Here is a 15256-nt window from a genome sequence, read left to right on the forward strand (position 1 = left end):
CTCTTCCTCAGGCGACCGAAGGCTGCACTGGCACACTGAAGGCGGTGTTGGACTTCGTCGTCGACGTATGCCCTTGTTGACAGTAGGCTCCCGAGGTATGGAAAGTGGTCCATGTTGTCCAAGGCCTTGTCGTGGATTTTGATAATCGGGGGGCAGCACTGTGTTGCGGGGGCAGGTTGGTAGAGGACCTTTGTCTTACGGATGTTTAGTGTAAGGCCCATGCTCTCGTATGCTTTGCTGAAGGTGTTTACAATGGTTTGTGTTAAATCCGTGTATCTTGATGTATGGTGTCCTTCATAAATAGACAGAGACTGCAGATAACAAACAACAGGTGTTTACTGGATGAGGGTTACTCTAAAACTAAAAGTACAGATCCCTACTCAGGGTTTATATACAGGTGTGGTCACTGCCGGTACTACAGTATACAGGAGCTGTAAAAAGTAGTTCTCCCCTTAAAGGTACATACACTACAGTTTGGAGTTTGACCTCCGAGTGAGCGCAGAGTATTGTTAACATTTCAGAGTGAGGTACATTAGAATAGGTTTAGGGGAAGATTTCCTTTGCGCACTAGGAATAGTGAAAATGTAATCCTGTATATAAAGAACACACTTCATGTAGTGAACAGAGAAAATTTCATGCACACCTATGTTTTAAAATTAAAATAAGGAAATCTGAGTCCAAATGAGTGATACGTCTGCTGACCACAGGCATGGTTTTTTAACGTTACTCACCTGAGAAACTTCTTGACTGCAGTTACATAGAAACATAGAAACATAGAAGATAAGAGCAGGAGTAGGCCATTCGGCCCTTCGAGCCTGCTCCGCCATTCAATGAGATCATGGCTGATCATCCAAATTCAGTACCCAGTCCCTGCCTTCTCCCCATATCCCTTGATCCCTTTAGCCTCAAGAAATATATCCAACTCTTTCTTGAATATATTTAATGAACTGGCCTCCACCGCCCTCTGTGGCAGAGAATTCCACAGGTTCACCACTCTCTGGGTGAAGAAATCCCTCCTCATTTCAGTCCTAAATGGCTTACCCCTTATCCTTAGACTATGACCCCTGTTTATAGGTTTCGATGAGATCCCCTCTCAATCTTCTAAACTCCAGTGAGTATAAGCCCAATCGACACAATCTCTCCTTGTACGTCATTCCTGCCATCCCAGGTATCAGCCTGGTGAATCTTCGCTGCACTCCCTCCATGGCAAGAATGTCCTTCCTCAGGTAAGGTGACTGTTCTGGACCGATGGACATTATGTGACATTCTGGACATTTTTGCATGCAATAGCACCCTCTGGTGGCGGTTATTGTGTTAACAGTTTGTATGCTGGAAAGGTCATCTGATCTTTCTTCCTGTGTGAGGTCATTTGACCTTTGTTCCTTTCTTCCTGTGAGAGGTCATTTGACCTTCCTACCTTTCTTCCTGTTGATCCCAGGAAGCAGTTTTGCCAGGAAGAACCTGACTTGAGTAATGAAGAATCTGCCATGAGAGGTTCCATTTACAATCCAATGTAATCTGATTTCATATGTTAGGCCAAGCGCAATATCTGTGAGTATCTTTGGTTCTTAGCATAATAGCAATGTTGTCAGAGTAATATTTTGATAATACTATGTTTATAAAAGGTTAATATTTGATAGTTATAGAAGTTAGTTAAAATGTTAGTTAGTTATACAATTAGTCTATTCTACTGTTGTAAATATGTTTATATCTTATGTAATATCGAATATATAGTACTCAGTTTATGTACAAAACATACTTTGTCTTTGTTTACAGTTTCACAAATTTGTTCAAGTAAAAGCTTCAAAACAGCAACCGCTTCAGAAGAATTATTTTTGAATGAGTGTCTAACTTGCTGGATAGCTAGATAGGAGCACGTCTAGCACGGCCAGTACAGTGACCAAAACTGTACACAATACTCAAGGTGCGGTCTCACCAAGGCCCTGTACAACTGCAGCAAGACATCCTTGTTCTTGTACTCGAACCCTCTTGCTACGAAGGCCAACATACCATTTGCCTTCTTAACCGCCTGCTGCACCTGCATGCTTACCTTCAACGACTGGTGCACAATAACACCCAGGTCTCTTTGCACTTCCCCTTCTCCCAATCTATTGCCATTCAAATAATAATCTGCCATCCTGTTTTTGCCACCAAAGTGGATAACCTCACATTTATCCACATTATAGTGCATTTGCCATGTTTCTGCCCAATCACCCAACCTGTCCAAATCGTACTGGAGTTTCACGACATCCTCCTCACAGCTTACCCTCCCACCCAGCTTTGTGTCGTCTGCAAATTTGGAGATATTACATCCAATTCCCTCGTCCAGATCATTAATATATATTGTGAACAGCTGGGGTCCTAGGACCGATCCTTGCGGTACCCCACTAGTCACTGCCTGCCACTCGGAAAACGACCCGTTTATTCCAACTCTTTGCTTTCTGTCTGCCAACCAGTTCTCTATCCAAGTCAATACCTTGCCCCCAATCCCATGTGCCTTGATTTTGCACGCTAATCTCTTACTTTAAGATGCAGAGGGAGACACACTGCATACCATCACAGTTGTCTTCTCATACCATGGAGACTCAATACTTTTTAACGCTTCCAAGATCTGTTCTATGTGATTAAATGAGAAAAAAAATACCACTAGCAATGGTCCTAATGTCAAATATTGCATGCTTGCTTTTTGTAAGCGAGCAGTAGGACTTGTGCAGAATTAGTGTCTGTATTCACAGAATCACAGAAACCCCACAGTGCAGATAGAGGCCATTTCGGCCCATCGAGCCTGCACCGACACATATCCCACCCGATCCCTGTAACCCCTACACCAACACATATCCCACCCTATCCCTGTAACCCCACGTATTTAATCCCCCTAACACTAAGGGTCAATTTATCATAGCCAATCAACCTAACCTGTGTGAATAATTAATGCTGCGATTTTACTACAAGTACCTCCTCCAGCCCTACAACCCTCAGAGAACTTTGCATATCTCCAATCCTGGCCTCTTGTGCACTCCCTCCATTGGCAGCCATGCCTTCAGCTGTCTGGGCCCTAAGCTCTCAAATTATTTCCCTACACCTCTACATTTCTCTCCATTAAGACATTCCTTAAAACCTACCTCTTTGACCAAGCTTTTTGGTCACCTGTCTTCATGTCTCTTTATGTAGCTCGGTGTGAAATTTTGTCTGATAACGCTCCTGTGAAACGCCTTGGGACATTTTACGACATTAAAGGCGCTATATAAATGCAAGTTGTTATTACTGTTGTACCATTTGAGAGTAGTACCTACTCTTGAGGGAAGTGTTAGCTGGCAGCACTGTGCAATATTACTGGCTCCACACTGTTCTCAAACTGGGGAGTAGCAAAGCACGATGCATGCACATTTAAAAATGTAAAGTTCTGCTTATCACTGACTGAATGCAGGGGGAATTTTAGTGTTGGTAAAGGGTTGATTGCTCTTTACTAACGTTAAATTGGTTTCCTTAAATTTCAATTAAAACTTTAAAGTTCCCATTGGTTGCAGTTACACTGCAGCCGATGTTAAGCTGAGGTGGTGTGAAGCTATCTCCTTGAGCTGCACTTGTATCCAGAGTTAAAGCCTGGACTTGGCTGCAGTGCTTTGTTCAGTATCTGCTATAAAGCAGAAATTGCTTCAAGGCAACCAAAGTATGTAGTATAGCTGGACTAGATGCTAATTTACTCACAGCGCAACATTCAATGGGGGAGAAATTCAGTACCTTAGTGCCTCCGGGGGGCGCTACCGGCTTAGCGACTGTGTAACCACTAGCGCCACGCTCTCCTGCAGCCGGAGATCATGACATCATCCGGCTGCACAGCACCCCAGCTCAGAAATTCACTCTCGCCCCCTGCCTGAACCCGTTAGCAACAACAGGTAGAGGAGGCGGTATGCAGTCGGGTGAGCGCTGGAGGAGCGCTATATAAAGGCGTCAACATCCAATTTATTTTTAGTTGGCAAAAAATGCTGCCATGTCAGTTTGACATAGGCAAAGCGGCGTTTTGAGTGATTTCAGCATTTTTCACTTGAAAGAGTCTTCTACCTCAGAAAAATTACTCACTTTCATTTAGGTGAGATTTTAAAGTGCAACATTTCCATACTTTAATGGGGGCTGTACTGGCACTGGACTTCGCCCTCCAGCATCAACGTCGGAGGCAGCGAAGGCAGAGAGAAAGATTGCAAAATGTGGCCAAATGGGAGGAGGGCCAACAGGGCTCTCAACAGGATGCCTTACCCTCCCAGGGTATTCCAGCAGCATTTCTCCTACATCAATCTCACTGAGGAGCAGTGTCTTAGAAGGCTCTGCTTCACCAAGGATGTGGTCACAGAGCTCCACCACCTCCTGCAGCCAGACCTCGAGCCTCACATCAGGAGCACCACGGCTCTCTCAGTGCCAGTCAAGGTCACAGTCACCCTCAATTTCTACGCCAGTGGATCCTTCCAGTGTGCAACAGGAGATATATCTAACATATCGCAGTTTGCCGTCCATTGCTGCATCGGCAAGGTTACAGATGCTCTCATGATCGTGGCCGGCACCCCTCATGAGGAGGTGAAAGGGGGCAGGTGCTGGCAGGTGGCCCAAAAAAATGGCCACCTGGCACCTTCCCTTTAATTAGCGCCGCCGTGGCCACAAAAACGCCACCCTGACCCTGTCGGACATATCGTCCAGCGGTAGGTCGGGGGCGCGACCAAAGTTTGTGGCCGAGGCGCTGCGCACACCGATGATGTCATCGCTGGAGGTGCAGCACCGCGGGGCACTACCAGCTACCGTCGCCGCTAACCTCCCGCTGAATTTCGTGGGAGGCGTTAGCGGCGCCGCGCCCAGGTGGTAGGTGCTTCACAAAACAAAGCAACCCAATTTTTCCCCCTTAAACTTAAATAAAGCCAATTACATAGGTATGAGGGGTGAGTTGGCAAAGGTAGATTGGAAAAATAGATGAAAAGGTATGGTGGTAGATAAGCAGTGGCTAGCATTTAAAGAAATATTTCATAATTCTCAATAAAAATACATTCCATTGAGAAACAAAAACTCCACGGGAAAAGTGATCCAACTGTGGCTAACTAAAGAAGTTAAGGATAGCATTAGATTAAAAGAAGAAGCTTATAATGTTGCAAAGAATAGTAGTAAGCCTGAGGATTGGGAGAGTTTCAGAAACCAGCAAAGGATGACCAAAAAATTGATAAAAAGGGAAAAAATAGAATGAGAGAGAACTAGCAAGAACTATAAAAGCAGATTGTAAGAGCTTCTACAAGTTTTTTTTAATTTGCTTATGGGAGGTGGGCGTCGCTGGCAAGGCCAGCATATATTGCCCATCCCTAGTTGCTCTTGAAAAGGTGGTGGTGAGCCACCTTCTTGAACTGCTGCAGTCCGTGTGGTGAAGGTACTCCTACAGTGCTGTTAGGTAGGGAGTTCCAGGATTTTGACCCAGCGACGATGAAGGATCGGCGATATACTTCTAAGTCAGGATGGTGTGTGACTTGGAGGAGAACTTGGAGGTGGTGGTGTTCCCATGTGCCTGCTGCCCTTGTCCTTCTAGGTGGAAGAGGTCGCGGGTTTGAGAGGTGCTGCCAAAGAAGCCTTGGCGAGTTGCTGTACTGCATCTTGTAGATGGTACACACTGCAGCCATGGTACGCCAGTGGTGGAGGGAGTGAATGTTTAAGGTGGTGGATGGGGTGCCAATCAAACGGGCTGCTTTGTCCTGGATGGTGTCGAGCTTCTTGAGTGTTGGTAGAGCTGCACTCATCCAGGCAAGTGGAGAGTATTCCATCACACTCCTTACTTGTGCCTTGTAGATGGTGGAAAGGCTTTGGGGAGTCAGGAGGTGAGACACTCGCCACAGAATACCCAGCCTCTGACCTGCTCTTGTTGCCACAGTATTTATGTGGCTGGTCCAGTTAAGTTTTTGGTCAATGGTGACCCCCCAGGATGTTGATGGTGGCGGATTCGGTGATGGTAATGCCGTTGAATGTCAAGGGGAGGTGGTTAGACTCTTGCTTGTTGGAGATAGTGATTGCCTGGCACTTTTGTGGGGTGAATGTTACCTGTCACTTATCAGCCCAAGCCTGAACGTCGTCCAGGTCTTGTTGCATGCAGGCATGGACTGCTTCATTATCTGAGGAGTTGTGAATGGCACTGAACACTGTGCAGTTATCAGCGAACATCCCCAAGTATGTAAAAAGGAAGAGAGTAGCAAAATTAAACGTTGGTCCCTTAGAGGCTGAGACAGGAGAAATTATTATGGGGAATAAGGAAATGGCAGAAACGTTAAACAAATATTTTGTACCTGTCTTCACAGTAGAAGACACAAAAAGCATACCAAAAATGGTGGGGAACCAAGGGTCTAATCAGGGTGAGGAACTTAACATAATTAATATAAGTAGAGAAAAAGTACTAGAGAAACAAATGGGACTAAAAGCCGACAAACCCCCTGAACCTGATGGCCTACATCCTAGGGTTCTAAAAGAGGTGGCTGAAGAGATAGTGGATGCTTTGGTTTTGATCTTCCAAAATTCCCTAGATTCTAGAATGGTCCCAGTGGATTGGAAGGTTGCAAATGTAACACCGCTATTCAAGAAAGGAGGGATAGACAAAACAGGGAACTACAGGCCAGTTAGCCTGACATCAGACATCGGGATAATGCTGGAATCCATTGTTAAGGAAGTGTTATCAGGGCACTTAGAAAATCATAACATGATTAAACAGGGTCAACATGGTTTTATGAAAGGGAAATCATGTTTCACAAATTTATTAGAGTTTTTGAGGATGTAACTAGCAGGGTAGATAAAGGGGAACCAGTGGATGTAGAATATTTGGATTTCCAAAAAGCATTCGATATGGTGCCACATAAAAGGTTATTACACAAGATTAGGGCTCATGGGGTTGGAGGTAATATAATAACATGGATAGAGGATTGGTTAATGGACAGAAAACAGAAAGTAGGCAAAAACGGATCTTTTTCAGGTTGGCAGGCTGTAACTAGTGAGGTTCCACAAGGATCAGTGTTGGGGCCTCAGCTATGAGTGGGCAGTAAGGTGGCAGATGGAGTATAATGTAGGGAAATGTGAGGTTATTCACTTTGTTAGGAAGAAAAGAAAAACAGAATATTATTTAAATGGTGAGAAACTTTCAAATGTTGGTGTTCAGAGCGATTTGGGTGCCCTCATGCAAAAAACACAGAAAGCTAGCGTGCAGGTACAACAAGCAATAAAGAAGGCAATTGGCATGTTGGCCCTTATTGCAAGGGGTTGGAGTATAAGAGTAAGGAGGTCTTGCTACAATTATACAGGGCCTTGGTGTGACCACACCTGGAGTACTGTGCACAGTTTTGGTCTTCTTATCTAAGGAAGGATATACTTGCCTTGGAGGCGGTGCAACAAAGGTTCACTAGATTGATTCCTGGGATGAGAGGGCTGTCCTATGATGAGACATTGTGTAGAATGGGCCTATACTGTCTGGAGTTTAGAAGAATGCGAGGTGATCTTATTGAAACATACAATATTCTGAGGGGATTGACAGGGTAGACGCTGAGAGGTTGTTTCCCCTGGCTGGAGTGTCTAGAACTAGGGGGCATAGTCTCAGGGTAAGTGTCGGCCATTTAAGACTGAGATGAGGAGGAATTTCTTCACTCAGAGGGTTGTAAATTTTGAAATTCTCTGCCCCAGAGGGCTGTGAATGCTGAGTCTTTGAGTATATTCAAGGCTGAAATAGGTAGATTTTTGGACTCTAGGGGAATCAAGAGATATGGAGACCGGGGGGGGGAAAGTAGAGTTGAGGTCGATGATCAGCCATGATCTTGTTGAATGGCAGCGCAGGCTCGAGGGGCCGTATAGCCTACTCCTGCTCCTATTTCTTATGTTCTTATGCTCCACTGACCCACTCCCACTCCCCCGGGGCAGCACTTCAGCATCCCTACCAATCTGCTGGAGCACAGATTGATGGCCTGCTGCAACACCGTGAGATCCCCGGTGGACTGTGGTGGATCCAGCGATGATGGCAGCAGTCAGAGCTTGTGTGGCATCAAGCTGAGACTGCACGAGAGCAGTCAGATTTTGCGTCGCATCCACCTGTGCTGCAATGGAAGCTGCCACACCGCCCACGCCATACGTCATGAGATCTGGATCCGCACGGTCTCTCTGGAAGTCCACCATCCTCTGCACAGTGGAAATGATGGGCTCCATGGTGTGCACAGAGCTCAGTGCAATGTTGGAGGCGGACTCCTCCACGCTCCTTACCATTGCCAAGAGGCTGTTGGGCACCCTTGCCATTGCACCTATCATCTCGGAATGCATGGCCATCACCCTACTTGTGAACGCCTCCCCATCGAGGTCCTCATCTGAGTCCTTTGCAGCAGAACTCGTGCTCGAACTCGCCCTCCGAGGAGCTGGCTCCCGAGCTACCCTTTCCCCCTGGCCTTGCTGTAGCCCGCTCATCCCTGTAATGATATCAGCAAATAGTGATGGTATTTGCCTGTTTGATTATGATGCCTTACCAGCATGTTTGCCTGATTGATTACTTATGTCTGACCAGCAGAGGTCATGTGAGAGACAAGCAGTTGAGTTTAGTTTTGGTTTAGTTTTAGATGGATTTCTAGCATGGTGTCTCCTGTAAGGCTGTTAACCAGAGTTGAACAAACTTTAGATTAAAAGACATTCTCTTTCATAAATGTCTCGTCATTGAACCCACAAAGAAATCAATACAATCCCTAGTGCATCACCCAGTGCAGAGCCCTCTACTAAAGTTGCCTCTATAGGTTGTTTACTGCCAGTATCTGAGGTGGTGCCTGTGGGTGAGAGATGCAGTGACGCGGTGCTTTGCTCCTCCTCCTCTTCTCCTTCCTCACTCTCAGTGATGGGGGGGGCTCAGGAATAGGCTGGTCATCTGGTTGCTGATTCTCTGAAAGCATAAAGGCACAAGACTCATGTTAAGGTGGGTTCAGGGGAGTAGGAAGGGAGCAAGGAATACAGATAGCATCAGGAGCTGGAAAGTGGGAAAGGCTTGTGGTGTGAGGGGGAAGTGGGATGAGAGAAGGAGAGGGGCCGAAGATACCATTGTTGACCCCAAGGGGGTGGACATTGCCGACAGCCATGCCGCCCACCACCTGCTGCCCAATGAGTCGCAGCACTCGCTCCTCCAGGTCTGAGAGCTGCTGGAGCTGCACATCACCCATGCCTGTTCTCTGCTGCTCCCTCCTATTGTGGGCCATCTTGGCCTGCAAGAGAAACAAATGTGAGTGAGTCAGAGTCCAGCTATGTGTTTGGGAGATATGCTTGCTGTAGTTGAATAGCTGTGATTGTAGGCAAGGCGTGTGATGTGGATGTGAGTTTGAATAGGTGCAGAAGCTTGGTGGGTGAGTGGTGGGGATGTGGTGGTTTGTGCAGTGTGTACAGACTGAGGTTCAGATGCTGGTAGGACCTGGTGAAGCATGTACTCACCTTGACCACCCGAGTGAGATCGTTGAATTTCTTCCGGCACTGTGTCAGGCTGCGTACGACCACACTACTGGCTGAGACCTCCTGGGCCACTTTCCTCCACATTGCCCTGAAGACCTGGGGCAATGGACTCCTTCCAGTGTCCAGGAACAGCACTGCCCTCATTCACACCACTCCCACGATCAATGCCTCCAATGCCTTGTCTGTGAAATGATGAGCTCTCTCCCTGGGAGTGGAATCAGCCATCATGATCAGGGGATTGAGTTGTTAGCAGGTCGCCTTCACCGCCAGCAATGCTGATAATGAGGATCTACACAATGATGCAACCTCCCCTTTAAGAGCTGGAAGGGGCCAGTGTGAAGGATCATTCCTAATTGCATATCATCTGAAATTCATATCGCTCTGCTGGTAGCACCCCTTTTAGGTCATTAGCGCTTGATTTAGCGTTCCAGTTCTTTCCAGGAGCACTAACAGCCAATTTAGGGGCAGATCAGAGTCATTAGCGCCTGACGCTAATTTTTCACTATTTCAAAAATTAGTGCCCCAAACGAGGTGATACCAAATTTCTCCCCCAGTGTTTCTAAGTTAATAATGTAACATGTTCCACTTTTGACAAACGTTACATCTCATAACAGTGGATCCAGCATTTGCAGGTTCCAAGCCAAAAGCCAGAGTTCCTGTTCTGTATGGAATCTACAAGCTGCAACTTCCAGACTAGACATTGATACAAGTTTTGTGTGCAAAAATATTGGTATTATTGAACATATTTAATAAGACTATTTCTAATAAAGTATTCTTAGACAATCAATCTCACTGAATCCATACACAAAGATAACTGAAATTGTGTTCCGTGTTAAGCAAAAAAAAAGGTTTGAAGTGACCCGATTATTTCAAGTGAAAAACTGTGTTAAAAAGCTTTAGTATAAATGTGAAATAGTTGTTCATGGTCCTTTACTGTTTGAAGTTATTCTGGGGACAGTCTCCAGGGATCTGTGGCACTCCCAACCAGTTTGGCTTTGGATCAATGTAAATGACACATTGTAATTAAGATTAAGTCACCAGAGAACGATGCAGAGCTGGCAATGATTCTCAAGTCAGCCAGTCCATGTCACTCTAAGAGGATACATGTTTTAAAGGGTGCCCCAAGATGTCAGCTGCAACATAAGTTGGAGTCAGTTGAATAGTCTTAGAATGATCTATTGTACAGCAGTGGAAAGAAGGAGCCATTCCATTGTGACTTCTAATTTATAGTTCAGTCGTTGGCCGTGAAATTCGGCTCCTTTGTGTCTGCCGTTCGCGCCTCCGGGGGCACAAATGGGGCAGAAAGGGCTTATCGCCCGGGCGGGGGTGCTAATAGCGCCCCCCAAGAAATTCAGCGGGGCGCTACTGAGACGCTACCCGATAGAGGCGCGCCTCCACGGGTAGCGCCCAGGCCGCTGTGCCACTGGCAATGATGTCATCGCCGTGCGCCACAACCCCCTAGTGCCCCGTGGCAGAAATTCAGCTGCGCCCCGTGAGGCTGCCGTGGGCGGTGTCAGCGCTAGCCTCGCAGTTCGCGAGCTAGGCCGACCTCTGCTTGCGGGGCGCTAAATAAAGGGAAGTGTGGCCGCGACCTGTGCCGCCATTTATTTTTTGGCCGACCTCCAGGCCGGGCCTCCGTGGTGACCCTCGGCGTGGTCATTGGCCACCAGCACGCAGCCACGGCACCACGCCACCCTGGTGGGCAAGTGTGGGCCATCGGAGGCCCTGCAGATCTCACAGCATCCCTCCCCTTTAACAGAAGGGCAGGGGCATTGAAATGCGACAGTGCTACATGGAGCGGCCGCGTAGCACTCCGACGCTACCGCGCTTTGCACCCCCGACACCGTTCCAAGAGCAAGTGGCGCGCCCGAGATAGTGCTCCGCTTCCTCGCCAGGGCAGTAAGCCGAATTTAGCGGCCGGGGTGGCACTTCCGCGTTGGGCGCTAAATCTCCGGCGATAATTCGGTTACCGCCCCCAAACGGGATGTAACCGAATTTCGCCACCCTTGTCTTTAACTGGTCCCTGACTATCACTGGGGGCAGCAGAGACTCCTGAGGTGACTTTTAACATCAGTAATATTTGTGCCATGCTTTCTTCCTCATAGCTTATTATAAATCAGCAATTTATGTCAAATGTATATAAATATAATCAATGCTATTACTGAAACTTTAAATTGTGATTCCAATTGGTTTTTTTTTACTCCCCCCAACCCCCCGAATCCCAAGTGGATTCTTTAGCTGTTGTGTTCATTGTGATTATATAGCCTCCATTGTATGTTAACCTGAGATATGTTCATGCATCAGTAGCCATAAAGAAAGAAAGACTTGCATTTATATTGCGCCTTTCACGACCACCGGACGTCTCAAAGCGCTTTACAGCCAATGAAGTACTTTTGGAGTGTAGTCACTGTTGTAATGTGGGAAACGCAGCAGCCAATTTGCACACAGCAAGCTCCCACAAACAACCATGTGATAATAACCAGATAATCTGTTTTTTTGTTATGTTGATTGAGGGATAAATATTGGCCAGGACACTGTGGATAACTCCCCTGCTCTTCTTCGAAATAGTGCCGTGGGATCTTTTACGTCAGATGGGGCCTTGGTTTAACGTCTCATCTGAAAGATGGCACCTCTGACAGTGCAGCACTCCCTCAACACTGCACTGGAGTGTTAGCTTAGATTTACGCTGGAGTGGGACTTGAACTCATAACCTTCTGACTCAGAGGCGAGTGTGCTACCAACTGAGCCACAGCGTAAAGTATTGATCAAGTAAAGTTTATTGGTCAGGATCCCTGCTGGGCTTTATAGAACAACAGACACATTTGTATATGTTCAGCAAATAACAATGTGGCAAAAGATGTACAAGTGGTGGTGATAAGTCACATATTTCAAACAGCCATTTTTCCTTTTCTTTTTTTCCACTTAGGAGATGATGACAAAACTGATAACGGAGACACCTGATCAGCCAATTCCATTTTTAATAAGTCACCTGCAAAATAAGCAAGGAAGTCCCAGCCAGCTACAAAGAACACTTTCAGGCTCAGCTGCTCTGTGGGCTGAAACTGGTAATGACAGAAACTGTCTTCAGTACAGTTCTTCAAACATGTAGAGTATTAACTGTTATAGTAATCCTTGAATATCTTTCTTTCCTCAAGAGTAAAGTTTAGTTCACACAGCAACAGGTCACCTTACTATCTTATGGCTTTGTTGTGAAATTAAATTATGTAAAAGAACACTGGACTAGAAATGCCACACTATCATGAGGCTGAAATCCCGTGTACTGGCAGTGGAGAGACAGGAAATTGAGGCAGAACCCATTTCTGCTGGGTTTCTACCATTTTTGGCACCCATGTGAACTTCTGATGGAAAGCAGGGGTGAATGTTTCTTTCCTGCCCCTTTTAGGGGTATCTGGCAGGATCCTGGGCCCTCCCGGAAATCCTACCAGTTACATCTCCTGCACAACCAGTAAGTACAGCTGCATGAAGCAGGCATACCTGATGTATTGGGCTGGCCATTGAGGCTTTTATTGAAGAACTGGAGGCTATATGCAGGGACATAGGGCTGAAGGAGATCAGAGGTAAGGAGAGGCATTTGAAGGTGATTATAAGAATGTTAAAGTTGATTCTCTGAGATGCAGGAAGCCAGTGGAGCTTGATGAAGGTGGGCTGATAGGAACACTGTCCTTACTGTAGCATTTTACATTACTTTTTGAAGCAGGGAGGCCAGCAAGGAAAGTACTAGTGATAAAAACATGGATCCTCATTTCAGCAGCAGAGGTGAGAGATGGGGCAGAGGTAGTGACATTGAGGAGTTGATGGAAAATGGTCTTAGTGACAGATTGGGTATGGGCCAGAATTTTGGCTCAGGGTAGAGCATTGTGCCAATGTAACATCTCACCGGAGGTGACGGCCAGGGAGCGGGATGAAGTCGAAGCTAGATATGCATATGTGTTTGTGGAAGCCAAAGAGAATTGTTTCAATTTTATCAACATTAACCTGGTGGAAGTTTTGTTTCATCCACGTTTTAATGTCAGATAGCCAGTTGGAGAGGATATGAAGGCAACAGGTGTGGGGTCGATGAAGGAGGTGATGAAGTAGAGCATATACATGATGGCTGACTGTACTCCAAGAGATAACATGTAAGCGATGAAGAAGAGGGAGTCAAGGATTACACCAAAGGTGGGCACGGGAGGAGGAACAATTGGAAGTGAAGTAATGTGTACAGTGTGATAGATAGAAATAGATTCAGGAGAGAGCAGCGCCACACAGTGGACTGTGGAAGAGAGACATTCGAGGAGTATGGAATGGTCGACAGTGTTGAAATGCGAGCTTGCAGCCATAATCATCATTCTCATTTTACTAATTTCAAACATGTGATTAGTAAATCTGTTTTAACAAACGATGTATCTTGCTATTCCTAACTCACCAACTGTATGATAGACTAATCTCACTTCTCGCCATGAACACAAAACTACTTTTGCTAATTTACCACAAGAGATCATCATAAAACAATATTTTTGGTTAGTTATGATGGAAATTTCTTTGAATTCTAGTTTCCGCAGCACTGAGTACCTGCCTTTGTCCTATCTCCATATTGTGGCAGAGTATAAAGTGTGGCTTCAATTGGCTTGGTGACTTCAGATGGCTGTCAAATTACTCTGAATCATGCTCAAGTCTAGGAAAGTAAAGCCCAGCCATGTGGAGGAGAAAAGAGGTCACTGGCTATCAATTATGCATGGGAACCCTTGCTTTTTTGCTGCCTAGTCTAACGATGCTGAGGGCAACTTTTATCACTTTTCACTCTGGCTAGCTCAAAGCCGAAGGATTGAAGGACCATCCAGGCCTGTATTCATGGACTATGCAGTGTTTTTACCTACTGAACCATAAAGGGAGTGCCATAAGAAGTGCATCACATATAATTAAGCAAGCGTGGCTGCTGCTCATTCTTTGCTGCACATTGGCTGCTTGCTCCAGTTGCAACATTTGGAATGCTAGAACTTAATATTGAATGATTGTGAGAAGTCACACAACACCAGGTTATAGTCCAACAGCTTTATTTGAAATCACAAGTGTAGTGTATGTACCTTGAAGAAGGAACTATATTCTGCAGCCCCTGTATACTGCGGTACCAGTAGTGACCACCCCTGTATATAAGCCTGTGCAGTAACTTTGTATAGTAGTTCCAATTTTGTCTCCATTCAGTAAACACCTGTTATAACCAACTTCTGCAGTCCGTGTCTCAATTACATACGGACATTACATTGGCGACGAACAGATCCGAACTTACCTACAGTTCTGCACCACCTCACGGGGATCCATCCCTGAAGCGAAGTTATTAGAGGTCGAAGCCAGAAGGAAGAAATCCAAAAAGAAAAAGAAACAAACAGAAGAAACGGGCGTCGACCGTGGGCAACCGCCCTCTGATTCATCGAATTCGAAGATTTGCAGGAGAGGCTGTCGAGAGCTGGGTTTGATTCTCCAGTCTATGGTGTTCCAACTAATCGGGCTGGTGGCAGGTAGTACACTGATCCTTCCTGGGCTGCGGCGGGCCAGAGCTCGATCGGGTGGCTTTTCAACGGGGCCGAGCAGCGTTGTCGGAAAGAGGAGAGAGAGAGAGAGGGTGGAGCACACAGGGCGCGGCCGGTGCTATGAAGCCGGGCAGCGTACAGACCCGAGAAGAGGGAGGAAAGTGTCCCATAGGGTCTGCTCTGACAACGGGAAAAGTAATTAAAATAAAAGAAAAAGAAATTAGAAGCGCAGAAAGCCGCGAGGAGCTGCAGTTTGC

The 15256-nt window shown here is 46.2% G+C and overlaps 1 protein-coding gene across 1 annotated transcript in view; it reads left to right on the top strand.

The window, feature by feature from the left end:
- Window positions 1-1377: 1377 nt before the first annotated feature.
- The window catches only part of c7h8orf34 (chromosome 7 C8orf34 homolog), an 880642-nt gene continuing 866763 nt past the window's right edge, over window positions 1378-15256 (top strand). Inside the window, exons 1-2 of the mRNA XM_085993120.1 lie at window positions 1378-1551; window positions 12398-12536. Coding sequence (XP_085849246.1) covers window positions 12401-12536 — 136 coding nt within the window. The 5' untranslated portion in view covers window positions 1378-1551; window positions 12398-12400. The remainder of the gene's footprint in view (window positions 1552-12397; window positions 12537-15256) is intronic.

This window comes from Somniosus microcephalus, chromosome 7 (genome assembly GCF_052327205.1).
Source record: "Somniosus microcephalus isolate GS21.2 chromosome 7, FLI_Smic_1.0, whole genome shotgun sequence".
Classification (NCBI taxonomy): domain Eukaryota; kingdom Metazoa; phylum Chordata; class Chondrichthyes; order Squaliformes; family Somniosidae; genus Somniosus; species Somniosus microcephalus.